This window comes from Myotis daubentonii, chromosome 9, assembly GCF_963259705.1.
Source record: "Myotis daubentonii chromosome 9, mMyoDau2.1, whole genome shotgun sequence".
Taxonomy (NCBI): Eukaryota; Metazoa; Chordata; class Mammalia; order Chiroptera; family Vespertilionidae; genus Myotis; species Myotis daubentonii.
Window position 1 is genome coordinate 85278090 of NC_081848.1, and position 24048 is coordinate 85302137.

General features: G+C 63.4%; 1 protein-coding gene across 1 annotated transcript; it reads right to left on the reverse strand.

Moving 5' to 3' along the window:
- Positions 1 to 497: 497 nt before the first annotated feature.
- On the reverse strand, positions 498 to 24048 carry PTDSS2 (phosphatidylserine synthase 2). The gene is made up of 12 exons (XM_059710735.1): positions 23699 to 24048; positions 18345 to 18446; positions 11679 to 11761; positions 7956 to 8023; positions 3381 to 3515; positions 3051 to 3101; positions 2657 to 2770; positions 2389 to 2507; positions 1833 to 1947; positions 1617 to 1762; positions 1346 to 1531; positions 498 to 1226 (listed from the first exon to the last, which is right to left on the reverse strand). Exons 1-12 carry the CDS (start codon positions 23854 to 23856, stop codon positions 1067 to 1069), a joined length of 1437 nt encoding a protein of 478 aa, XP_059566718.1. The 5' UTR covers positions 23857 to 24048; the 3' UTR covers positions 498 to 1066.

Sequence of the window (24048 nt, forward strand, 5' to 3'; positions counted from 1 at the left end):
AGCCTCAGGGACATGCACTGGGGGTGGAGCTCAGGACAAGTGCAGAGCCAGCCTGGGGGCTGGGGGCCAGGGGCGGGCACTCCACAGCAGAGCCAGCCAATCCTGGACACTTCTGAAGTGCGGGAAGCCTGTGGCAGCAGGGGCTCCACCAGCAACAGGGCGCCCGCAGGGACAAGGTTCAGGGGAGGGGCAGCTGGGGGCGCACGGTGCTCACAGCCCTTTCTCAGCCTCTCGGCCACACCCCCAAAGGAGCTGACAACAAAGCAGCTGAGGAACCTCCTCAGCAGGTGCGCTCAGCCCGCCCCCCCCCCCTAAGGTCCAGCGCCCCCTCCCCCACCCAGAACCAGCACAGGCCGAACCCCGTGCAGGCACCGCCAGGGGCACAAACACGGCAGAGCGGGTGACCCTGTGCCCAGGCCGGCAGCCCTGCCACTGGACTCCTGCCCCTCAGGGCGATGACCCCAGGGAGGGGGCGTGGGGTCAGTGAGGACACGAGCTCAGACCATCGCCATTTATTTGTTCTGTCTGCTCGTGGAGATGACCCACTTGGGGCCAGAGACCCAGCACCCCTCCTTCCAACCTTGGGCACAGGGCTGAGGGTCTGGCCCCGCCCCCCACGCCCTCTGCGTCAGCTGGGCTGGCGGAAGGCTCCGAGGAAACGGCTCAGGGCTGCAGCTCAGATCTGCCCGTCTCGGCCATCTCAGGAGCTGGTGGTCCACCCTCAGGAACACGTGGGCGCGGGGCGGAGGGGCTTTTGGGGATCAGGGCCTGGCCCTCCGGGTGCCGGGGCTCGGTGTGGCCAGAGGCTGGTGGGCAGACCAACAGAAAGGGGGCCGCTGCCCAGGGCATGCCCCAGCCACACCGTCGCTGAGAAGCCAGGAGCCCAGAGCCCACGAAGTGCACACATGTGCACACAGGTCACCGCACACCAGCCCTGTGGGACGGCCTCCTCCATGCCCCCCAAGCCTCGCTGTTGCTGGGGGAGAGGGAGGCCTGTCGGAGGCTCCTGACAGGAATCGGAGGAGGAAGGGACACAACCTGTGTCCTGGCGGGTGTGGGGAGCAGGTCAGTTCAGAGCCGGTGCCCCCTCCCTCTCAGCCTCCAGGGGCCCTGAGGGGCTGTCCAGCCCAGACGGGTGCCTGTCCACGTGGCCAACAGTGTTGCCCTGGTCACTGCTGCTCTGCTGCTTCTGCCGCCGGGTCTCCTTGTACCGCAGGGTGATGTCCCTGGGGGCAGTAGGGCGGGTCATCGGAAGGCGGAGGCCCCAGGGCCTGCCCTGCACGGCTGGGCGGGCGGACAGAGCCACACAGGACCGACCCTTGCACCCGCCCGGGACGGGCCTCACCGCAGGAAGAAGCGCCAGACGGTCCAGGTGAGCACCAGCACGGAGCCGAGCGTCCAGCACTGGGCGATGTAGAAAGGCAGGGACAGCGTCAGCGTCTGCGGGTCGTACTTGACCACGATGAGCAGCTCCGTGGCCGTGATGGCGGCCACCAGCCAGGCCTGCTGGCCCAGCTTCTTGTGTGGCTTCCTGCAGGGGGAGGCATGTGTTGGAGGGCGCCCAGACCGCCTGCGTGGGCACAGGCCCCGCCCGCCCCGCTCCCCCCGCGGCTCACGGGTCGTCCATGAAGTCGTAGATCTCCCGCATGGCCACGCCGCCCACGTTCACGAAGAACACCAGCCGCAGCAGGACCAGGGAGTGCTCCGGGGGCAGCCACAGCACGAACTTCAGGTAGAAGGTGTTCAGCTCTGCCAACAGAAACTGGGGGACAGGGGCGTGTGGGCGGCGGGCCGGGCCCAGAGGACCGTGCGCGGGAGGCGGCCGGCCTTACCACCAGGATGATGCCGCACACGGCCAGCCAGCGGCGCAGGCTGGAGGCGGGCTTCCACTCGAAGCGGACCCAGCTGTAGGGCGTGAACTGGAAAGCGATCCTCTTCATCTTGCCCCTGGAGCCGGGGGTGGGGGGGGTGGGAGGGTGGGAGGGCCTCAGCAGGTTCCGGATCCCGTACCCGCCACCCCAAGACACCCGTGATGGACAGGAGAGGAGACCCCACTCCCCAGCCCTGGCCTCCCAGGTCTTTTCCTGGACTTTCTTTCTTTTAAATTCAAAATAAAAATGGCAGAGCCTGCGACCACGCCATGAGGGCAGCCCTGAGCAGGCTGCGGGGCCGCGGCCACTGGCCAGACAGCACGGCTGACGTCCCAGCCACTGGGAGGGCCTTCGAGGTTCCCATGGGCAGCCCAGGGTCAAACCCCAGGTGGGGAGTACAGGAGGAAAACCCTCCGCCCCGCCCAGGCACGTCGGAGGGCGCAGGGCTGACCCTCAGGGCCCCTCCAGGCCCCACCCCTATGCCCAGGCCCTGCAGCACCACACTCGGCAGACGTACTTGTAGGTCGGAATGTTCCAGAGGCCCTGCCACTTGTACGTCTTCAGGGACAGCCACTTGAGGGTCTTCATGCCGCAGTAGATGCCCAGCCCATTGCAGATCAGCACGTCCATGATCCACTGGAGGTGGGAGGCAGCCCCGTGGACCCTGCAGCTCCGTCCGGCCTCCCCTGAGCCCCCCACCTCCCCCGCAGGGTGGGCGGGCCTGGGTGCGGGACACAGGCCTCAGGCCAGGCCAGGGCGGACGCCCTCCCATCACCGGCACCTACGTGGTCCCACCAGCACTCGCTGAAGTTGGGCAGCTGGTGCTCCAGGCTGTACTCCAGGAACTCGAACATCACGCTCACGATGGTGCACGTCCACCAGTCGCGGATCATCAGGGTCTGCGGGCGGGGCAAGGGCACGGGCACGCCAGCTGCGTCAGCCCCTCCCGAAGCCGCCCTCACTCGGGAGCAGGGCAGGCACAGGGCGGGGCCGGGGTCTTCTCCATTGTTCTCACGGCCACACCACACGCCATGGATGGGCCCGGGGGTCTTGCGCTGTGGCCCCCAGCGCTGCTCATCAGAGTCAGACCACTCTCAACGTCACCCCAGGACCAGCAAAGGCCCAGGACACAGGGGGGGTGGCAAACAGGACATGCCAGGCGACCAGGAGCTCCCTTACCTTCAGGTACCAGCCAAAAAAGTGCGCGGGCACGAAGCCATCCAGCTTGTCCTGTGGGTGAGACGCAGGCCTCATACACCCCCCCCCCCCCCAGTGCAGCCCCCACAGCCCTGCCCGGGACCGGGTCCTGTGATGTCCTCACAGCCCGAGGCCTCCCTCCGCTGTGCACACCCAGGGCCCCTTGCACAGCACCTGCCAGGGGACGATCTGGGGTCTCACACACATGTGTTGAGGCATGTGTGGACACACCCGAACCCGAGGACACAGGGTGCCCCTCCAATGGGGACCGTCCCCCACTGCATCCTGGCCCCGCCCCCCGGGCGTCCTTACCCAGACGTTGTGGAAGGGGTCTGTCTCGTTGTCTGCGTCGTAGATGAGGCAGTTCCCCCCATAGTCCCTCTCCGGCAGCGGAACCCCCAGCCTGGGGTCAACGTACTTCAGAAACTGGCGGCCATCCTGCACCGTCTGCAAGGCCAGCGTCCCGTGAGTGGGCCCGCCCCCGCCCGGCACTGACACCTCCAGCCGCCCAGGGGGACGGGTTTGTGGTGCGCAGACGACACTTCCGTCGACCACACGCCGTCCCCCTACTCGGGGCTGAGCGGACCGGGGAGTCCCGAGCTCCAGGGGAGTCCCGAGCTCCAGGTGACGTTCCACACCCCCACAGGACCAGGCCGTGTGGGGTCACAGGTGCGCCTCCCGTGGGAGCACTGGGGTCTCCCATCATGGTCTCGCTGCCCCTCCCCATGACACACGGCGTCAGGAAGCCCCTCCCTCTCGCAGACACCAACATAAGCACACACCCTGGACCGCGGTGACGGAGGAGGCGTCCCCCACCCGCCCCAGGGAGCAGCCCAGTGAGGCTGCGTGACAGGCGGCACTCGGACCTGCGTCTGTTCCTCGGCCGAGGCCCTCCTGTCCCAAGACCGAGGCCCTCCTGTCCCACGGCCGAGGCCCGCCTGTCCCAAGACCGAGGCCCTCCTGTCCCACGGCCGAGGCCCTCCTGTCCCACGGCCGAGGCCCTCCTGTCCCACGGCCGAGGCCCTCCTGTCCCACGGCCGAGGCCCTCCTGTCCCACGGCCGAGGCCCGCCTGTCCCACGGCCGAGGCCCGCCTGTCCCAAGACCGAGGCCCTCCTGTCCCACGGCCGAGGCCCTCCTGTCCCACGGCCGAGGCCCTCCTGTCCCACGGCCGAGGCCCTCCTGTCCCACGGCCGAGGCCCTCCTGTCCCACGGCCGAGGCCCTCCTGTCCCAAGACCGAGGCCCTCCTGTCCCACGGCCGAGGCCCTCCTGTCCCAAGACCGAGGCCCTCCTGTCCCACGGCCGAGGCCCTCCTGTCCCACGGCCGAGGCCCTCCTGTCACATGGCCGAGGCCCTCCTGTCACATGGCCGAGGCCCTCCTGTCCCACGGCCGAGGCCCTCCTGTCCCACGGCCGAGGCCCTCCTGTCACATGGCCGAGGCCCTCCTGTCACATGGCCGAGGCCCTCCTGTCCCACGGCCGAGGCCCTCCTGTCCCACGGCCGAGGTCCTCCTCTGTCACCAGCTGAGCCCGGATCTCTGGGAGCATCCCTCAGACAGGGATGTGCTGCAGAGCTGAAGTCCCCGTGGGCTCTGTGACCTCGGGTCTGAGGGTGAGCAGGGCCGAGTCCTGAGCCAGCGGCCAGCCAGCAGGGGCAGAGTCTTGGATCCTCAGCCCTGCGGTGTGAACACGCACGGATGTAAGAAGTAAGAAGTCACGGAGGACGGGCCACCGCGGCAGACAGACCTGACCCGACTCCGCAAAGGCCAGCGAGGCCCTGGCCCTGGGCCCTCCCTGTGACAGGGCTCCCGTGACGGGACGCAGCCTGTGCGTGTGGGGGGTGTTGGGGGGGGGAGGCAGACGCAGGGAAGGAGGGTGCGAGTGACAACGATGTTTATTTACAGACACGAGCTAGCGTGGCCGTGCGCCTGCGGGGCCTCGGCCCTGAAACCCTCCTCCAGGAGGACAGGGCTCCTGCGAGGGGCCGGGTCTGGCCGGGCAGGCAATGCCAGGATGGGCCTGCACTGTCTTCTGGTGCAGAAGGAAGGGAAGTGCTCAAAAATACAAGACGAACCCAAGTAAGGCGCCCAGAACCCACGACGAGGCAAGGCGCACAGGAGCCGAGCGAGTGAGCTCCCGACGGCCCAGCCATCTGGGCCATGAAATCAACTACAACCCAAAGCACCGCAGCTCAGAGAGCAACAAGCTGGGACACTGACAGCCTGGGCAGAGGTAACCCCCCCCCCCCCGGCCAGGGGGCTCCGGGCCAGGAGGCGGCTGTGTGCAGTCCACCCTCCCGAGTCCCAGGGAGGGAACCTGGCGGGGGGCGGGGGGAGGGGGGGGCGGGGGTCGAGGTGGCGTCGACAGCGACAAGTGATGTTGGCGTTGGCACCTTTATCTGTCAGATCACGAGAAAAACACCAGGTAAATCCCAGTGGCCCTGACACCCACACCAGGAAAGCCCCGACAGGAAACGGGGTGCCATCCCGTGAGTGTGGGTGCAGGACCCTCAGCACGGCGGACGGAGCACGGCGTGCCCGGGCTGCTCACCGCGCCCAGGGTGGGTCCCCAAAACGCTGCTTGGCTCAAAACAAGAAAGCACGTCGACGTAGCACACACATCACGCACAGAGGGCGCACCCACATGCTCACCTCATTTGACGACACCCAACACGCGTTCATGATAAAGACAACGACTTGGGAGCAGAGGGGCTGCCTCCACCTGCAAGGGCCCCCAGGGAACCCCCAGCGACGGCATTCTGAGGGGACGGACAGGAGGCTCTTCCCTGAAAGCAGGGCCGCCGCTGCCCACCTCCCAGTCTGGCTGCCGGCGGGGCCTGGCTGGGCAGTGTGACGGCGAGAGGGGGGGCGGCACCAGGCCAGAGAGGAGGGCACAGAACCGTCTCTGTGCAGATGGCATCGCCTGTGTGCAGAGGATGCCAAGAAACCCACCAACAGCAGCAAAGAGAACTGTCAGCAGGAACCAGCTCAGCGAGGGCGCCAGACGCGAGCTCCATGCACCGAAACGAGCTGTTTCTGGAGAATGCGAACGAGCAAGGCAAGCGTGGAGCCGAGAGTCCTCCCCTCCCGGCCACACCAGGGGCCCGCACTGCGAGGAGGTGCCAGCGCGTTCCCTGACCTTCACGACGGGAGGCCCCGTGCTCGCGATGGAAGGCGACCCTGCCCGGCCCACCCCAGGGGCTGTCAGCACCCCACCTGCCGCACAGAAACGGACAGGGACCCTGAAAGGCACCTGCAGCTGCAAGAGACCTCGTGGGTCAGACCACCCGCAAGAGACAGGAGCCATCACTTCCCAATTCACTTCCCTCTGCAGGGGCGCGGCTCCCAGCCCAGAGGGGCCTGAGGAGGTGGGACCGCTCAGTGCTCTGGGGGGTCCTGGGACAGAAACGGGCTTAGGGGCGGGAGCCCGAAGGAAGAAGCAGCTACTGAGGGGCTTCTGGTGGCAAACGAGGCTAAAGTTACACACAAGAGCCAGCCGCAGTTCTGGCCGCCTGGGGGGACTGTTCTGTCCTCGCTGTGGGCGCAAACACGACGGTGTTAACGTTCAGAGCTGCCCGCTGCCCGGAGAGGACACTGCCACGTGAGCAGGAGCGCCCTGAGGGTTCCGAGGCCGCGAGCAGGGAGGCACTTGGAAGTGGAAGATCCCTCGAGAGGCGCGTTCACTGAGCCCAGCAGGAGGAACAGTAACAGCACAGACGAGAGGCAGCAGATCCTGACCCGACATCCACATCCTCCGACCGTCCCGCAGACGCGCACCCGCAGGACGCGCACGGGAGGGAGACGCTCACGGAGCCATAGCCGTCAGCCACCACACAGAGCGCCAGTGAGGCCGCCGGGGCCGGACCCGCCGGGAGCACCATGTCGGGGACAGGCGTGCTGTCCCGGCGCTGGTCCTGCCCAGCTCTGCCTTCCTGCCACTCAGAGCCAAGGCGGCCCACCAGGGGCCCGAATGGGAGCCCACGCAGCACAACCTGCACCAGGGGCCCGGGTGCGAGCTCCACGCCCAGAATACAGGTTCTGCTGAAAGGGGACGTTTCAAGGTCCCCTCACAGCTTCCACTCACTTTGTATAAAAAATGTTTTTATTGATTTTTAGAGAGAAAGGGAGGGAGAAGGGGAGAGAGAAATATCAATGATGAGAGAGAATCGTCGATCGGCTGCCTCCCGCACGCCCCCTCCTGGGGAACCGAGCCCATGACCCGGGCACGTGCTCTGACTGGGAATGGAACCGTGACCTCCTGGCTCATAGATTGACACCCAACACTGAGCCACACTGGCCGGGCCTACCCTCACTTTTGTTGGGGTTCAGCCTTGCTGCTGTGGACCTGGAGGACTCCCTGTGCTTAACCAGGCAGATTTCATGACCAGAATCCGGCAGCCATAAGGGACAGAGGCCTGCCAGGCAGACTGCCTGAGCCCTCGGCCTCCTGGGCTGCAGTGTCCTGCGGCTGAGCAGACCTGGGAGAGCAGCTCCTGGTAGCCTTTCCACCAATCGGCTGCACAGCTATACCTCATTGCATACGCTGACCAATCAGAGCAGCTCCATCACAACCAATCAGAATGTCTGGAGCTGACCAATCAGACGCTGTAAATCTAGATTCCTCATTTGCATGGAAATGGGCCAATGGGGAAGGAGGGCAGGAAGGAACCTGCTCTTGGAGACAGCCTCTCCTTCGCCTGCAGGGGGCGCCTGCCCTTCGGCTTCCCAGTGGGCGAGCCGTTCAGTTGCGACAGGTTCCCCCTTTCCACACGGCAGCCGGCCTTTTGCTGACGGCCGGACGGGCTGGTGTGCAGACCTGTCACCGCTCTCTGCCTGGGGCCACGCCATCACCTGACCCGTGCGCCCAGCCCGTTGGAGCGGCTTGCTTACCTGGAAGAGGATGAAGATGAGGAACAGCTCGTAGACCACGCTGACACACAGCCAGAACCTCCAGTACGCTGCGAAGACAGAGACAGCGTCAGGGCGCCCGGCCCGCGGTCTGGACACACCGTCGGCTCGGGCCCCGCTCAGTCTAGCAGGTTCCTTACAGCGCGACCTGGCTCAGATGCGAGCACGTTTCTCCCTAAAGCGTTCCCTTCCCTTCTCCCATTCAGTCTCGAACCTTTCTCTCTCTCTCTGGCCTCATTGCAGCACAGAGGGCCAGAGCAGACGGACACGCTGTCCTGTGCTCACTAGCCGTGCTTCTGGCCCAACACCACACAGGCCGCAGGCAGGTTCTGGTGGACTCCTTTGATCAGGTCCAGAAAAATCTCTTTTTTCTTCCTGTTTTTATTGATTTCAGAGCGGAAGGGAGAGGGATAGAAGGATAGAAACATCAATGATGAGAGAGAATCATTGATTGGCTGCCTCCTGCACGCCCCTCACCAGGTATTGAGCCCAAAACTTGGGCATGTGCCCTGACCAGGAATCAAACTGTGACCTCCTGGTTCACAGGTCAATGCTCAACCACTGAGCCACACCGGCAGGGCTATCAAGAAACTCTTTTAGCCCCGGCCGGTTGGGCTCAGTGGACAGAGCGTTGGCCTGCGGACCGAAGGGTCCCAGGTTTGATTCCGATCAAGGACACAGGCCCGGGTTGTGGGCTCGATCTCGTGTGGGGCCTGCAGGAGGCAGCTCATTGTGGATGCTTCTCTCTCTCCCTCTCCCTTCCTCTCTGACATCAATGAAAGTATTTTTTAAAGCCTTTTAATTCCAGTATGCTAAGCTACCATGAATGAGCGTAACACTTTATTTTCCTGCATTTGCGAGGACCAGCTGCTCTCTGTAGTGTGTGATGAACACAGGAATGCATGCTCTGATGTTGGGCCGGCCCACGTCCCTGGGCTGAACCTAACGTGGTCACCATGACACCTGCTCTCGGGGCCTGGCTTCTGTTTCCATCCGGCATCTGGGAGCTGGTCCCTGTGGTGACTGCTATGCTTGGAGTTAAGGGAGCAGATCCTACATGTTCTCGTCACCAAAACACGGCCATCACAGGCGGAGACAGAGGTGGTGCCGGTTCAGTGTGTGGTGTGTGTGTGTGTGTGTGTGGGGGGGGGGGGGTGGTGTGTGGTGTGTGTGGGTGTGTGTGTGTCCTGCATGAGCTATAGCTGCGCCTCAGCCAGGCCCCCCCCCCGCGCCCCCCCCCCCCCCGCCACCTGTCACAGCCCCAGCGGGAAGCTGAGCTTTTCACGGCGGGAGGAGGTCGCGGGAGGGGCGCTGAAACTACTCTAAAACGCAAACGGTAGCTTCTGCCATTGAGAATCCCTACAATCCTGTTGAATGAAGTCCCACGGCTCGACTTTCCTTTGCAGGTGACGCAAACCCCAGCCGACTCTTAGGAGCAAGCTCCCGGGACTAGAAAGGGGCTGACAGGCTTCGCGGACTCGGGGTCAGGAGAGCGGGTGGGCCAGGTCGCTCTGGGATGTCTCCAGCTCCCCGCCCTGTGCAGCGGGCCCCCACTAGGACGGACGTAGGTGCGGGCAGGCGGGTGGGGGGTGGGAGGTGCCAGGGCCTAGGTGCCAGATGGGGAGGGAGAGCTCTGCAGCGCCAGGCGTGCGTCCCCACAGGGCCTGCGCCTCAGGTGCTGGAGGAGCAGCCACGGGAAGGACAGGCTGGGCAGCAGGTTAAGTGTGAGCAGCGCGTTATTCCTAGATGACCACTCGCTGGCTCTCACCTCTCACCTGTGTCACAGCCGTGACCTGCCCGTGCCCTGCCGAGGGAAGCCCAGCGCGCGGAAAGCACAGCGGAGCCCTGGGCTTGGGAGGAGCAGCCAAGGCGACAGGCGCGCTCTCCTGCGCTCACGGTGGCTAAAGCTTGGGAAATGCTCCCGGGTCCAAGGGCTGCGAGAGCAGTCACTGGGCTGATGGTGCAATCACGGGGCCCCCTGCCTGCAGGCGCCCCGCACATCACCCCCCAAGGGCCCCAGACCAAGCCTGCAGGCGCCCTTCCCCCACTGCTGCTGTGCACCCCACACCCCGTGCCTGCTGGCACAGAGGGCGGCCACCCAGAGCCCCCACTGTCACCCTGTGGTGCGCCCCCATTTCCACCACCAGGAGGTTGGTCTCCGGCCCCGATTCAGGACGCCCCCCGGCTTTCTCCCTGAACATCGAAGCTGGCCGTCGACAGCGCTGGCAGCGCCTCCCTAACTGGCCCCGCTGTCGGAGGGAGAGAGACACATCGGAAGGGAAGTGCCTTCTCAAGGACAACCAGGTTTCCAGAGAGAGAAGCCCAGAGAGCCTCCTCCCAGTGACGCGGGAGGGGGGGCGCCCCACCACACTCCTCTGTGGAGTCAGAGCCTCCCACTGCCCCCTGGGTGTGCTGCGCAGGGCAGAGAGTTGGCCTGGCAGGAGACACGGCGAGCTCCCTGCCAACAGGCCTCGCCCACAAGCATGGTGCCCACTAGGCCTCGAACACGCCCCTTCTGAGGGCCGGTGGGGTCGTCAGGGCTCCTCCTCCCAGGACTCAGGTGGAGAGCCCAGATGCGCACACAGGCGGCGGGCACGCTCACTGCAGCTCCTGGGGACCCCGAGGCAGCCCCCGCAAGGAACGGTTCACTGAGCACATTCATGTGGCGGCTGAACAAGCTGCCGTTCAAGTCAAGCTGTCAGCCCTGGCCGGGTGCTTGGCGGTTGGAGCGTCGGCCCCAGGATCGAAGGGTCTCAGGTTTGATTCCCGGCCAAGGGTAAGTTCCTGGGTTGCAGGTTCGTGCCCAGGAGGCAACCAATGTGTCTCTCACGTCAATCACTTTTTCTCTCTCTCTCCCTCCTCTCTCCCTCCCTTCCCCTCTCTCTAAATAAAGTCAATGGGAAAAACATCCTCGGGTGAGGATAAAAGAGAAAGGAAGGAAGGACGGACAGACGGACGAATGAACCCAGCTGTCGAATAAACAAATAGGAGAGGCCGGTGTCAGCCTGCGTGGAAATCCATGATGCGAGGCCTCGCTCACGGTTCCAACTGTAAAGCGAGGCGCGGACGGACGTCTACACACACGGCAAAGCCTGGCGGTGTTATCTGGGGAGTGGTACTGATTTTTACTTAAAAATATTTCTGCATTTTCCAAATTTTCTACAATAAATACACAGCCCTACTGAGACGAAAGGAAACATGTTACTACATGTGACCCTACAGGAAAGCCACGCCCCCTGCCCCCAGGGAGCGGGAGCCACAGGCTGGCCGGGCAGGCGGGTCCCGGCGCTGTGCGCTGTCAGGACTCCCCATAACTTCGGGGGACAGGGACCGACACAACGTGACGCAGGCAGGGCCTCAATGGCAGGGCGGCCGCCTCACGCCTAAGGCACGGCTGCCCGTGGGAGCCACCCCAGCGCCACTGGACCGGCCCGGGACCCTCCCTGCAGGAGCCAGGGGAAGGCAGAGGCAGAGGCAGAGGCAGAGGCAGGGGGCGAGGACAGCTGGGCCTGCGCGGGGCGGAGGGATCCAGGGGCTGAAAGAACAGGAACACCCCCGTTCATCCTCCTCCGATGGCCACAGTGGGGGTGGCTGGCCCGGGAGGGCAGGGCAGGGCACTCCCACCCAGCAGCACAGACAGAGCAGCCACTCAGAGCAGAACCGCCGTGCGGGCGGGCACACACACAAAACGAAATGGCAAGTTACCTGGATGAGGTCTGGAAAATGGCCCGTCTTTAGCTTGTGTGACTCCAAAACATAAGAAAACCAAAATACTGGCCACAATACCTCTGCGAATAAAGAACAAACAGCCCTCAGTGTGCGTAAGCGCAGGTCCACGCTGGCTTCTCCCAGGCGAGAGGCGCGCGGGGTCCCTGGGATGCCCACCCAGTGACAGCCCCGACCCCAGGGGGGCAAGGGGAGCTGGAAGCTGGGCCTGGGGCACCCCGTGGAGAAGAGCCCTGCGCGTTGTACCTGAGTCACTACCCTGACACAGCGGCCTCCCCTTTCGGGGCCCCCGGGGTCTCGCACCCCCTGGACCTGCGCTCCCCTGTCCTTTCCTCCTGCTCAGCTGCCTCGGGTCACTGGACTATTCGTCCAGCCAGAGAACTTAGACAGGTGAGAGGAGAATTATTTTCCCGCCCGCGCCCCCCCCCCGTTTGGCGAGCCAGCCTGGAGCACCCAAGGCAGGCGCTGCAGCCACGGCGGTCGGGCTGTAACCTCCGTCAGCCTCCTGCCTCCTTCTTGGTGCAGAAGTTACAGTTTGGCAGAAGAAACTGGCTCCGTGGGTGGCGACGCGGAGGTTTCTCCCATTGACTTTTTCCTCTCAGAGGCGGCCATTTTTCCGCGTCTATGTCCCTGGTGGCGTTTGCCACAAGAAGGAGCTACAGCAGGGACAGGACACAGGCAGGGCCCGGGGCGCGTCTGCCGAGCCTGAGCTGCTGTGGGTCCCACGGAAACCACGCGAGGTGGTCCTGCCGTCTGGCTCAACGTCCCAGGAGCCGGGCTTGGTCGCTGGTCTCCACCCTCCGGAAGGCCCACTGAGCGGGGGCACCAGGCAGCAGTGGGACAGGCTGGGCTCCGTGTCCTTTTCCGACTGCGCCCGCCTTCGGGGAAGTGTGCCATGGGAAACCCCGCCCCTAGGGCCGTCTCCACCTGCGTTCCTTGTTGGTGCTGGAACAGTCCCACCGCAGTAGTGCCTGCCGGGGCCACGGATTAGCCGGTTGTGGCGGGAGGTGGGAGTCCGGAGAGGCTGCAGGCACCGCCTGCCTGCCTGCCTGCGTCCTCCCTACTTCGAGGTGTGAACCGTGGGTCCCAGGCTGCACTGCTGCACCAGAAGCCTCCGTCCGTAAGAAGGAAACGCTACTGAGGCGAACGGATCCCACTGTCACTGGCCAGACAGACAGATCCTTTGAATTGGAAAAACTTCCAAACTCTGAAATGTCTAGCGAGCTCTCACCATAATGCACTTTTATTGATAACTATAGAAAGACCGAATTATTACTATTGTTTTAAAGTATATATTTATTGATTTCAGAGAGGAAGGGAGAGGGAGACAGAAACATCAATGATTGAACCATTGACCAGCTGCCTCCGACATGCCCCCTCCTGGACATCGAGCCCACAACCTGGGCACATGCCTGACCAGAATCGAACTGTCACCTCCGGTTCCTAGGTTGACGTTCAACCACTGAGGCCACCAATCAGGCCCAGGTTATTCTGTAAACGAGCGCACAGAAATCTAGCAACAAGGCTTACAGACAGAACCCGCCCGGGGAGCCTCCCTGAGTTCAGTCTCCACTTCCCCTCGTGAGTCCCACACGTGCTAATAAAACATTAGGTTAATGAGCCCTGGCTAGTGTGTTCAGTGGTTAGAGCATCACCACCCCGTACCAAAGGGTTTCAGGTTCGATTCCCTGTCAAGGGCATGTACCTTGGTTGCAGGTTTGATTCCTCAGCCCCATTTGGGGCATGTGCAGGAGGCAACCAGTCAATTTATCTCTCTCACATCAATGTTTCTCTCTTCCCCAACCCCCTTCCATTCTCTCTAAAACTCTATGGAAAAAATATCCACGCGTGAGGATTAGAAACAAAACAAAAAAACACCCACGTTAGGTTAATGAACAAGAGAAAGGGGGACGGCCCCAGGGAGACTCCAAAAAGGTGCGAGCCTTTCAAGGTGATTGAGAAATCAGGTGAGTAAAGCAAACGTTGACAGGAGCAGAAGGAAGTGACAGAAAGTCCCCCCTCCTCCCAGAGGTGGGGATCCTAGATGGTCACTAAGACACTCGAGAGGATTCAGTGACTCCTTGACCAGAAATGTGGTGACATCAGGGAAGGCAGTGCAGAGCCTGCTGGGAGCTTTTTAAAGGCCCCTCCCTGAGCTAAGATGAGCCGTGCGCCAGGGACAGAAGCTGGTCAGAGATAACTAGTTAGACAGGAAGGTCAGCCCATGACGTCACTGAAGTTTCACCCCAATTCCTTGGGAATTCAGAGCAAATGCCCGCATCTCACAACTCGCGATGAGGCCGGATGCAGCGGCAGGAGCGGCTGGAGCCGACCTGCCTTCTCCAGGGCTGACGGACAATGGCGCCCACACCCTGCTCCCCTGGCCCCAGGCTCCCTGGTCAGGGACACATGCAGGCCTTTACCCGCGCTCTCCACAGACACCCTCCGAGAGCCCCCACGCCCAGGGGACCCCTCACCCCCCCCCAGGCTCCAGGTCTCTGTGCGTCTGTGTGTGCTCAGGTGTGCTGTGCAGCATTCTCTACCTCTGCCGATACTACTAATTTGTAAAAGTCCTCTATTTTTATTTTAATCCTCACCTGAGGACATGTTTTATGCTTTTTAATTAATTTCAGCGAGGAAGAGAGATAGAGAGAGAGAGAGAAACACCAATGATGAAAATCATTGATTGGCTGCCTCCTGCACTACCCACACTGGGGATGGAGCCCACAACCCGGGCATGTGCCCTGACCAGGAATTGAACCATGACCTCCTGGCCTCACAGGTCGATGCTCAACCACGGAGCCATGCCGGCGGGCTGGGGTGAAGTCTTTAGCAATAGCTATATTTATGTGCACTTAAAAATGGTTTCCTAAATCTCTTTGAAACTTCCAAGTTTTGCTAACTACGTTAAGTGATGGAAATTCATGGCTATCCAGACTATTCCCAAATAAGATAAAATAATGGAACATTAATTACTGAACATAGATTTGTCTACTTTAGTGTCTCACCACAGAGGAACCCATGATATTCAGCTTTCTTAGTAAACGCGTCTTGTGCCTCATTGAAACAGCATATGAAAAAGCACCTATTTCTAGACATTACGAAATGTATTCATAAATTTATTAACCTATGGATCACTGGTGTGACAGTTCACAATTGCTTACTTCTTAGTTTTCACCAGAAATTAAAGTTTCTATAGGTTAAGAGTTCTAATATATGTAATTAAAGCCACAAATAGTAATAACAATGATAATAATAATAAAATAGGGAAAACAACTGTGTATACCAGAAAAATAGGGCATGTTTTGGCTTAAAAACAGGCGGGAGGCATGGAGATGTGTTCTCGTTACGGGACATGACAGTGATGTCCTGTGATCTCTGAGCGAGTCAGAGAACAGGAGGCGGACTGCAAGGGAGAAGGAAGCCGCAGCAAGTGTGGGGAGGGGACTGCCTGGGGAGAGGGTTTCTGTGCGGCCACGCGGGTCCGAGCGGACGGAGGCGCTTTGAACAGCTCTCCCCGCGCAGTGGGTGCGCCTCGGCCTCGGCCTCCGCGTCTGGCAGCACAGCGCCCCCTGGTCTCCGCAGGAGGCCCTGAGCGCGCCCTGCCGGGAGCAGAGCATGGGCCGGAGCGCGCTGTGCTTACGTGGCCGCGGCCCTGGTTCCGTGAGAAACCGCTCTCCAGGGCAGGAGCTCGTCTGCGTCTCATACGCAAAGGTTCAGCCACGAAACGCAAAGGCGGCCGTGCGGCTCCCGCAGGGAGGCCCCTTCCTCCCACACCCAGCGCCCTGTGCACGGCCACCCTCTGCTCCTAAGTCAGGGCAAGGAGGGTGGGTGACCACGGCTGTGAACTGAGCGGCGGCGGCTACGGGCGCCCTGGCCACCCACTCCCGGCGTCTGCCTCCCTTCGCCGGGTCAGGCGCTGCTGCGTGCACCGTGCCGGGGGCTGAGGTCTCGCAGTGCCCCGGGCGGTGGAAACGCGTTTCCACATGAGGCGCGCCTCCCACAGCCTCCGGTGATCACGGGGCGCCGGCACACCTCCCGGAATCAGCCCGCCCCATCATCTCGACCAGCAGCCAGGCCACGGGGTCCGGAGCCTGGCCCAGCCGAGTCTCCACACGGACGATGGTGAAGGGCGACGCAGTGTCTGTGACTTTCTGTCTGAAACACGGCTGGTTCTCTCCTCCCCGGACATAAAGGCCCGGAGGAGACAGGAACTCACGCAAACCTCCAGGCACCGCAGGGAGCCTGATGCGAGTCCTGGCCTCGGCTTTTCTGGCCTCGAGGTCAAGCTCAGTCTGGAGGGACAGTCCACCGAGACTGCACGCAGCGGTCATTACTACCCCTGCTGCTCCTGCAAAGAACAGGCCGCACTTACTGAAACCGGACTCTTCTGCTACTAAGTAGTCTTTTTGTTTGTTAATCCTCACCTGAGGATATTTTTTTCCCATTGATTTTTAGAGAGAGCGGGAGGGAGGGGGGAGAGGAAGAGAGAGAGAGAATCACTGATTGAGGTGAGAGAGACACATCGATTGGTTGCCTCCTGCATGTACTCGACTGGGGGCTGGGGAACAAACCTGCAACCCAGGCATATGCCCTTGACTGGGAATCGAACCCAAGACTCTTCATGCACAGGCCAACCCTCTAACCACTGAGCCCGCCAGCCGGGCCGCCCTCTCACTGTGTGCTGTTTCCTGTGGTGGGGTTTTAAGAGTTTGCACATTGTGGAAACAAGTCCCTTCTCAGGTGTGTTCCGCAAACATTTCTGAGCTGTCTGTGGCTGGTCTCTCCCGGTCTCCACAGGACCATCTGTGCACTGATGCCACTAGGTAAACGTCCCCACGCCACCAACAGATAAGGGGGCCACTGACGTGTGTGGTGCCGGCGGGCACTCCCAGCGCGATCCTGGCCAGAGCGGCGCCCTGTGATGTCACAAACCACCGTGCGGGGCAGCAGCACGCGATGCTCACTGAGCGACGCCCCCTCGGAGCTGTTCCGTGGGCAAGAGGCCTGGCTGACGGGGCTGCCTGAGGCCGGGGTACGTTAAATTATACACCAACAAAGTGACTTACAAAGAAAACTAAACCTACTCCCCCAAAGTGACAGAGCCTGTTAAGTCCCAAAACAAGAACAATGGTGCACACAAGCTGGAACGGAAAGCTTGAGAACAGCTCCCTAAGGTGTTCAGTGCCAACGTCTGAACGTAAGCAGGACCCGTGCGTGGAACCTGCGAGGGCAGCAGAGCTCTGACAGGGAGGACAGACCTGCAGGGAGCTGCCCCGCCCCAGGGCGCTGGCACAGCCCAGACCAGGTGCTGCCACCTGCTGGGGAGGCCCAGTCCCGGCCGCAGAAGGCGACCCAGGGACCCAGGCCACTCCAGCCGGGGCCACCTGCTTCCTGCCACAGTACTTGCCAGGTGACATCGGAACTGCTCATCTCTGCCCCAATTTCACAGTGTATGGCACCTCTTCAGTGTGGCCACGCCCTGCCCCGGACTCCCTGCCCAGCTGTGCTGGACCCTCCACACAGCGAGACGCCTAAAGGAAACCTGGCTGGCGCGGAGTCTCGCCAGAGGGGGGCGCCCTCACAGACCCCGGGAAGGCTCCAGAGGAAGGATCACCAGTTACAGCCCCAACAGAAACGATGCCCAAGAAACTGCTGCCCAGGACTCAGGGAGACACCGTCCCCGCCCTCAGCCTCCCGCCCTCCACAGACCTTCCCTAAGAACTCCCTCCTTTTCTCCCTAAATGAACGCTCTCTCCTCTGCTTGTTCCACTTGCTACAACTTGCTCGTCCCTAATCGTAATTCTTTGCTGTTCTCGAATAAACCCATTTTTTTCTGGTCAAATAATTTATTTTTTTAAGTCAACAAATCCAGCCGGACAAACTCACAGAAAAGATCAAGTTCTACTTAGAAATCCCCTCTAGGAAAACATGGGCTCCTGCCAACAGCCTCAGTGTCTCCGTAGCCACCGGTCCAGTGTCCTCCCACGGGCCCTGCTGCACAGAGCACAGCCCCGGGCTGCCCCAGGGCCCCAGGCACAGCCCCACTCCCTCCTCCACACTGGACCCACTGCCCAGGGCCGGCCCGCCACGGGCCTGAGTGCAATCAGGAGCCGGGGCCAGAGCAGGGCCCCGCAGCAGGAGGCAGAACCGGGGAGAGGTGCGGACTGCCGGGCTGACGCCCAACGCTGACCGGGAGATGGCGTGGGAGAGGGGGCAGAAACCCCACGGCGGAGCAGCATGACAGGGGAGGACAAGACAGGGGCTCCTGGAGGGAGCACAGCCCTGAGGCCAGACCCCTGGCAGCCACTGCCACCTGGGAGACAGCTGGCAGACGGGGCTCGCTGCAGGTGGCTCTCCAGTCCCCCAACAGCAGGCCCAGGACACAGCTGACAGGAGCCACCTGGCCTCTGAACGGGCCGCTGACACCTGCAGAGCACACAGCGGCGCACACCACTCCCCGGCAGGTGGTTAGCGCTCACGCTACAGAAGCAAGGGCTGGCCCCCGGGAGGGTTTACAGCCCGAGCCCCCAGCTGACCGCGGCCCCTGGCACTGCCAGGCCTCAAGGCTCTGCCACACCTGCTGCCCGAGCCCTCCTGGCCTCCTCCCTCCGTCCCGTCCCACAGGCCGCGGGGCCTGGTTACCTCTTGGTGTTGTAGGCCGTGTCCTGAGGCGTCTCCTCCAGCAGAGTCACGTAGCCCAGCACGCAGGTGAGGATGAAGAGCACGGTCAGGGTGTGCGCGCGCCTGAAACCAAACACACCGCGGCGTCAGGCCTCATGCGAGACACGCACCCTCCGCTCGGAAAACAGGGCTGAGCGCCCTAGTGGGGGGACCCCGCACTCTGGGGAGGAGCACCCGGCACACGGGAGCGCTGAGGTTAGGGCCGCACTCAGAGGACCACAGCCCAAGAATCGAGAAAGGGAAGGGGTGAGGGACAGCAGGGCCCGCCCCAGGAGGGTGCACCCTCACGGAGCCTTCACTGGGGAGAGCTGCGAGGCGCTGAGGGAGGCGTGGGCACGGCCCGGCCCTCGGCCTGATGTGGGAGGACAGGCGGCTTGCCCGGAAGCGGGCCGCAGGCACCCAGAGCCGACCTGGGAGGACCGCAGTGGCCGCGTCAGACACTGGCCTGGGCGCTCTGCGAGGGCGTCACAGTCCAGCTCCCAGGCCCCAACGAGCAGGGGTCCCTGCAGAGACGACGGGACCCGGAGTCTCAGTGTCTCCATTTCCAGGAGAAGCTACCGACTTGGGAGGCGTCCGTACCCAGCGAGTACCGCCCCCAGAACAAAAGGCTCTCCAGGGGGGCCCCGCAGGACGACCCTGCTCTCAGCACCCTGCTCCCCATCACCCTGCTCCCCGGCACCCTGCTCCCAGCACCCTGCTCTATGGGAACTGCTCCCCGGCACCCTGCTCTACGGGAACTGCTCCCCGGCACCCTGCTCCCAGCACCCTGCTCTATGGGAACTGCTCCCCGGCACCCTGCTCTACGGGAACTGCTCCCCGGCACCCTGCTCCCAGCACCCTGCTCTATGGGAACTGCTCCCCGGCACCCTGCTCTATGGGAACTGCTCCCCGGCACCCTGCTCCCAGCACCCTGCTCTACGGGAACTGCTCCCCGGCACCCTGCTCCCCGGCACCCTGCTCTACGGGAACTGCTCCCCGGCACCCTGCTCTACGGGAACTGCTCCCAGCACCCTGCTCTATGGGAACTGCTCCCCGGCACCCTGCTCCCCGGCACCCTGCTCTACGGGAACTGCTCCCAGCACCCTGCTCTACGGGAACTGCTCCCCAGCACCCTGCTCCCCGGCACCCTGCTCCCCGGCACCCTGCTCTACGGGAACTGCTCCGAGGCCTCGGCAGAGGGGGGAGGAACACCAGGAGGCGCCGGCACCAGGAACGAGGAAAGGACACCAGAAATTCACGCGAAGTGGACTCTTCTCCGTGGGTTCTTGTTTGCATAGCTCATTGGGAATCTTTGCTACAACTCGGACCGGGAGGATCAGAGCATCACTGTCTGTGTCGCAGGCGAGGAAACCAAGCCAGCCAGCTTGGCCAAGGTCAAGCGCGGGCGTCTCCGAAGCGCGGGCTGTCCCAGCAACACCGGCGCTGGACCCCTGCGCCCGGTCCTGCGCCCACCGGTGGTCTCGTGGCTTCTGGAGTGTCTTATCCCTTCAGGGACCGTACAGTGACACTGACTCCAGGGCGTGCATCTCCCTGGGCTTTCGCACACGCGGCTCCTGAAACACATTCTCGCCGCAGCAGCACAGAGACGCAGGCACCAAACACGGCCAACGGCTCGTGAAGAGAGCAGGGCGGGAGAGTCCGCCTCTCCAGGTGAGAGACGTTTTTTAATAAAACGATGGGCCTCCAGCAGGGCCCGGAAGAGAGCAGACAGCTGACTGGCAGCTCCTCAAGGGCCAGCAGGAGGAGGCTCCCGGACGCCTGAGGAAACAGTCAACCTCTCGGGACCAGGGTGAGCGCTGCGGCGGCCCGTAAAGCCAGCGCTGGAGCCCGCACCTGCTGTGGGTGCGAGGGGAGGGCTCAGGGGCTTTCACTGAGGCCTTAGGGCAACACTCCAAACACCGGGCAGAAAATAAGAACATGGTGCCCGGCAAGTGTGGCTCAGTGGTTGGTGTCGGCTATGAACCAGGAGGTCATGGTTCTATTCTGGTCAAAGGACAGGCCTGGGTTGCGGGCTCCATCCCCAGTCAGGGGTGTGCAGGAGGCCGCCAATCGATGTTTTTTTATCGATGTTTCTATCTCCCTCTCCCTTTCCCTTCCTCTTTCTCTAAAAATAAAAACTCACATATTTTAAAGAAGAAGATATGAACAAGGTGGCTGAGGCGGGACACAGCCAAGAAGGCAGGACGGCAAGGGGACGGGAAGAGCGGCCGCCTGGGTGCGAGCGCGCAGAACCACGCAGAAGGACGGGAGGACAGACCCCGACTAGCAGAGGCAGGCACAGGTGCCGCTCCGCAGGGGCGAAGGTGTGCCAGCCACCGGGTTGCGGAGGAGGAGAGCAGGCCTGGCACGTGGGGGAGGGCGGGCTCGCACCTCCAGGTGAGGTGGTTACAGGAGCCGCGTGTGCGAAAGCTCAGGGAGCTGCACGCCCTGGAGTCGGTTCACTGTACGGTCACTTAAGGGTAAAACACTCCAGAAAGTCACGAGACCACCTGTGGGCGCCAGGTCGGGGCGCAGGCCAGCAGAACGGTCCGCAGGCCTTCGAGGAGCATCCCCAGAGACCAGGCGGGAAGGAGCAGGGCCCCTCTGGGCCAGCGCTCACCGACCTCCAGTGGCGGCCAACAGTGCTCCTTGCCTTGCACTCGGCCCATTTCCACTCCTGTGGGAGTCATGGGGGGGGGGTTCTGCAGGCAGCCCCCCCACCCCCCGCCGGGGCCGGGGCCAAGCGTGCACCCTCTGCTCTAGCACCCTGGTGGCTAACGGCCACTCTGGGGAAGGTTTGGGCCCTGTGACCCAGGCCCGGACGACAGCGGCTGTAAGCCCGGTGACTTCTGTCGCTCAGCGAGGGTGAGGGTGTGAGGACAGCTGGCTCTCTGCCCCGAGAGTGGAAAATACCGCTGTCAGTCACCCCTCACTGTGCCGAGTGGGCGGAAGGCAGGCTGCCAGCCCTGCTGGAGAAAACACGGGGTGCGGCCGGGCACGTGCACAACGCCTCAGCCGGGGCGGAGCCGAGGCCTGGCCAGATGTGCAAGGGGCAAGGGGCTGTGACACCGACCGCCCCCAACAGGCAAAAGCTGGGGAGTCAAGCTTCCCAGATGTGGGCGAAGCCGGCAAACCCCTCACCCGCATAACTGAGAAAGGTGCGCTCCGGTACCCGGGCGCCTCCAGCACCCCACACCCTGCCGGCTCCTGTGCTCCCCGCAGGGCAGTGAGGGGTCAGGAAGCGGATATAACCCGCGGCCTGCAACCTGCAGGGGGCGCGTCACTGGCACCTCTCAGGGCGGCTCCCAAACACGGCTCCTGTGTCTGTGGCCGCTGGATGCTCCCACCTGAGACCACAATTAGCAGAAGAAGCAGGGTCCTGGCCACCTGGGAACCCTGTGGTCCTCACACCCCCTGCCAGGGACTCGGTTTAGGGGAGCCCACACCCCGTGGCTGATAAGCAGTAACAGAGAAACCCCAAATCCGCGTACGTGGCCTCCACACCATCATCATGGGCCCCAGAGAAGCCACCTTCTTCGAAAAGGAAGCCTTAAAGCGAGATTCTGAACCACAGTGTCCCGGAGTGAGGGGGGCATCCAGTCATTTCCACTAACGCAGACTTGCATTAGTTAACTTCTTGTAACGCTCACTATTAAACTCCTCGAATGAAGTGCGAGTTTTTAAAATCCGAGCAGCCAAAACCGGTTTGGCTCAGTGGATGGAGCGTCGGCCTGCGGACTGAGGGGTCCCGGGTTCGGTTCCGGTCAGGGGCATGTACCTGGGTTGTGGGCACATCCCCCAGTGGGGGGTGTGCAGGAGGCAGCTGGTCGATGTTTCTCTCTCATCGATGTTTCTAGCTCTCTATCTCTCTCCCTTCCTCTCTGTAAAAAATCAATAAAATATATTTAAAAAAACAAAATCCGAGCACAAATCAGTGAGGGAAACTCGGGGTTCACATGCTAAGCTCTGCGGGGAAAGGGCTGCCAGGCAGGCGCTGGGGCCCGCACGGGGGAGGCCGAGGCCCCAGATGCAGCCAGAAGCTGCACACAGACCCGCCCCCCCCCCCCCCAACGCCAGAGCACAGCGCTCCTCACACCTGCCGTGGGGAGCCAGGGCCACCCTCCCCACCTGCAAGGCAGGTCCCCGAAACCAGCCTGCCCTGGGGCACTCCTTCTAGAGAGCCTCTCTGGTCCATCGCCCTGCCCACAGGCAGGCTCCGTTTCAGCTCCAGCCCGGGTGCCCCACTTCCGACGGACCACGCGCCCTGGGGCCCGGTGCTCGGGGCTCCGCGTGAGGGTGGGCTCCCGGCCTCTGCTGGGCGGGGACAGGCTCTTGCCTCAGGAGCCCCAGGCTGGTGCCCAAAGCTGCCAGCTTAGTTCCAGAACCGTCACTGGCACCCAGGAGGGGCCCAGCCAGGCGCTCCAGAGCCTGTTCCGGGGTCACAGCTGGTCCGAGAAGGTGGTGCCCTCCCCCTGCAGCTGACAGGGCGACAGGTCCGGCAGGACCCAGCAGCTCTGGGCCACACCCTGTGGACAAGACACCCCATCCCGGGCTCCCTCCCACTGGCCCCCCACCCCATCCCAGCATGTTCTCTCCCCGCAGATAACGGCTGCTGGCACCCACAGGAGAGACGCCCCAACACCGGCCTCCATGCATCTCCCCTGAGTCTCCCACAAAGCAGGACCCCCGCCCCGACACACCTCTCCTGAGGCTGCGCCTGGGTGGCCGCCCCGCCGGCGGCTCTCCTCGCTCCCGGGTGCCAGCGCTGCCTCTCCCTGCGCTTTCGGGGGGCAGAGACCACAGCTCCACCCCCGGCTCACAGGCCAAGCACCCAGCAAAGAGCAGCCGCGCGCTTCCCAGCGCGTGGCCTGGGCGCTCTCTCTCGCCAGGGAGCAAAGAGAGCTCGGGAAGGTGAAGGGTTAGACCAAGGTCAGAGCCATCGGCAGAGGCGCACCCCTGGGGACCCGCCGGCCACCACCCCCCGGCACACGAGTGCCACGCCACGTGCGCCCTCCCCACCCAGGCGCTGCCCCCCGTGACCCCCACCGCAGCCCGCGGCAGCCCGACCCGAGGCGGGGCTGGGACGCGCGCCCCCGGAGCGGCGGGCGGGAGCGCCGGGAAGGGACGCGACGAGGGCAGAGGCGGACTCTGCACCGGGAGGTCAGGAAAAGCCGGTCTCAGGCGAGGCTGAGCCACGTCCTCCGCGGTTCGGGGGAGGGAAGCGGAGACGCTGGGACCACCGGGCAGCCGGGGGCCGGGCCCCCCAGGCACCTCGAGCCCAACGACGTGGCCACGCCCCCGCGACCCCGGCCGGACCCCCGGCCGCCGCCACTCACCAGAAGAAGGTGTTGGTGCCGTCGTCGTAGACCTCGGACTCGGTGCTGCGGCGGCCGGCGGGCGGGCTATCCGGCGGCTCCTCCAGCGCGGCCTTGCCCGCGGGCACAGGGGACCCCGGCCGCGGCCCCCCGGCGCCCCGGCGCTCGCCCCTCCGCATGGCGCCTCGGCCCCGAGCCGCTCCTCCCCGCACCTTGACCTCACGCTCACCGGTCACCGCGAGAGCGAGAGCGCCGCGCACGGCGCACGGAGCGCCGGGAAGGGGTCGAGGCGCTCGCCGGCGGGGTCTCCGCAGAGCAGGGGCTGGGGGCGGCTAGGCAAGGGTAGGCGGTGCATTGTGGGACGTGTAGTC